The sequence below is a fragment of the Nannochloropsis gaditana genome (genome assembly GCF_000240725.1).
Source record: "Nannochloropsis gaditana CCMP526 unplaced genomic scaffold scaffold1373, whole genome shotgun sequence".
NCBI lineage: Eukaryota > Eustigmatophyceae > Eustigmatales > Monodopsidaceae > Microchloropsis > Microchloropsis gaditana.
In genome coordinates, this window is record NW_005802580.1 from 1 (window position 1) to 2,772 (window position 2,772).

General features: G+C 52.8%; 1 protein-coding gene across 1 annotated transcript; it reads left to right on the forward strand.

Annotated features, from left to right (window-relative positions):
- Nucleotides 1-429: 429 nt before the first annotated feature.
- Nucleotides 430-2,629, forward strand: NGA_0686600 (gtp-binding protein; the record flags this gene model as incomplete). Its single annotated transcript, XM_005852349.1, has 2 exons — nt 430-1,536; nt 1,629-2,629. Coding segments are annotated over 2 exons (1,920 nt in total), but the record flags the coding sequence as incomplete, so codon positions are not given.
- Between the last annotated feature and the right edge of the window lie 143 nt (nt 2,630-2,772).

Genomic DNA, 2,772 nt, shown 5'->3' on the forward strand with positions numbered 1-2,772 from the left:
TTTCCCTGCCCTGCCAGAATTTAAAATCTGAAACGGCGTGCCGGTTCGCCGGAATCCCCCTGATTCTGGTCGACCTGGACAGAAATGCGCGCGTAAAAGTGTAAAACGTCAATGGTGTCGCGATGACATGTAGTCCTGAATAACATGGAGAGAATGGAGAAGAAGAGCGTTTGAATGCAACACGAGGAGACATGGGCCGTCGTCGGAAGTCTTGCTTGGTGGCCCTGCTCTCTTCCCAATTTTTGCTTTTAGTTTCTCTACATCATGCGAGTCTACTTCACATTCATGACTGAAATTATAGGCACTGATGACTGTTCGTCATTGATGAAGCGGTAACTGGGTCATTAACGTTCTTCGTATCTAGGGTCCTGTCGCGACGAATCAGGCATGCTCCGCATCTCTCATCGTGTGCTACAAGCGCCGCCGCCATGGAGTACTTTCAAATTGGCCCCACGACTGCCGCCTCCACTTGCATGGACTTCGAACTATAGGAAGGGTTTTTCGACGATATCAACGGCCACTTGCGATCCAAACCTTATCCGGAACGTCGCGATTATTGCACATATTGACCATGGCAAAACCACAATTTGCGATCGACTGATGGGCAGTAGCGCCGTGACAGTGGATCGAGTCATGGACAGTATGTCTTTGGAAAAGCAACGCGGGATTACGATTATGAGCAAGTACACGCGAGTTGATTTCGAAGGTCACGTACTGAATGTGGTGGACACCCCTGGCCACGCTGATTTTGGTGGGGAGGTAGAGCGCGTTCTGGGCATGTGCAGCGGCTGTTGCTTGATAGTATGCGGAACTGAGGGGCCCATGGCTCAGAGCAAATACGTCTTGTCTAAAGCTATTGAGCAGAATCTCAAGCCCATCGTGGTCATCAATAAAGTCGATCGTGAAGGAAGCCGGCCACACGAGGTGGAGAGCGAGGTCCTTGATTTGTTCATCTCGCTGGGAGCCCCTGACGAGCTTCTCGACTACCCCGTCCTATTCGCCAGCGCGCGGGAGGGATGGGCGGTGCAAGATATGGACGACACGGACCACTCGCGAGGCATGGCCCCACTGCTTGAAGCGATCGTCGCGACCGTACCTCCGCCCTGTGCCCCGGAGGCCCTCTCGGAGCCCTTCAGGTTTGCGGTGAACAGCCTGCAGACAGACAGCTACGTGGGTCGTGTCTGCCTAGGCAAGGTACACACGGGCCAGGTCAAGGTTGGCGACTCGATCAAGGCGCTCTCCAGGGAGGATGACGGCGGGGTCCTGCAAGAGGGCAAGGTAACCAAGATATTCTGCCAGCGCGGCATGGAGAAGCTGGCAGTGGATGCAGCATATGCCGGAGACATCCTGTGGCTGGCGGGGGTGGAGGCCAATGTTGCCGACACCATAGCGGCCCCAGAAGTGGTCGTCCCACTGCAGACGCAGAAGATGGACCCGCCCACGTTGGCCATTACGTTCTCCGCCAATGACTCCCCTCTGGCTGGGCAGGAGGGGAAGTATGTCACGGGCTCTCAAGTGATCGGCCGCCTTCATAAGGTGAGTAAACCGACAAGTTTCGCTGTATTGTGAAGCATTTTTGTTCCTGCAAAGCACTTATTGACGAAATAGCATCGGTTGACACCTGACAGGAGGTAGAGAACAACGTCTCGATCACTCTTGTCCCGTCGTCAGAGCCCGAGTCCATCGAGGTGCACGGGCGGGGGGAACTGCAGCTGGGGATTATTATCGAAACAATGCGTCGAGAAGGATTCGAGCTTTGCGTGTCGCCCCCTAAAGTACTGACCAAAGTATGTCCGAGCACGGGCAAAACGTTGGAGCCTGTGGAGGAGGTTACGGTCGATGTGGATCAGGAGCTTAGTGGTATCGTGGTGGAGAAGCTAAGCGCACGGAAGGGACACCTGGTGCATTTCGGGGAGCATAGGGGAAAGTCTCGCTTAGTTTTCCATGTACCATCGCGTGGATTGCTGGGGTTCATGAATGAGATCAAGACGGACACGCGAGGCTCGGCTGTAGTCACTCGGCTCTTTTTGGAGCACAAGGCCTCGGTGGGGCAGATTGATGCCTTGTTCAAAGGTAAGCTGATAAGCATGGAGCGTGGGGCTGCCACAGCGTATGCGCTCAATATGCTTGAGGAAAGAGGGGTGTTGTTCGTGCAGCCGGGGGAAGAAGTTTATCCGGGCATGATCATTGGCGAACACAACCGAGCGGTGGACCTGGACGTAAACCCGACCAAGGGGAAAAAATTGAGCAATGTTCGCAGTGTCAGTGCTGATGAGGCGATTCGACTGACACCGCCTATTGTTAGAGTTTTGGAGGAATATCTCGCTTACATGAATGAGGATGAGAAGTTGGAGGTCACGCCCAGCAAACTGCGCCTTCGAAAGCGTGAGCTGGACCCAAATGTGCGCGCTCGAAAGGGAAAAGGTGCCGGTAAAAAGTAAAAGTTTTGATACGCGACAGGAATGTAGAGATTACACGAGCAATAAAAATATTGACGCGTAAGGTGATAGCGATTTTTTAATTTTTGCCTTAATTTTCCTCCCAAAGAAAGGACTTATTCTTGCGCAACGACCTTGATGCCAGTTCTTTCCATATGTTGGTCGCGAGGAGCTTGCAAGTTGATCTACTTAACCTTTCTTCACGAATTAGAGTTCGCTGCTGCGTATTAAGCGGTCGATATGAGTACTAGTGTTCTTGAAATTTCAAAACGGCCACGTTTCCCTGCCCTGCCAGAATTTAAAATCTGAAACGGCGTGCCGGTTCGCCGGAATC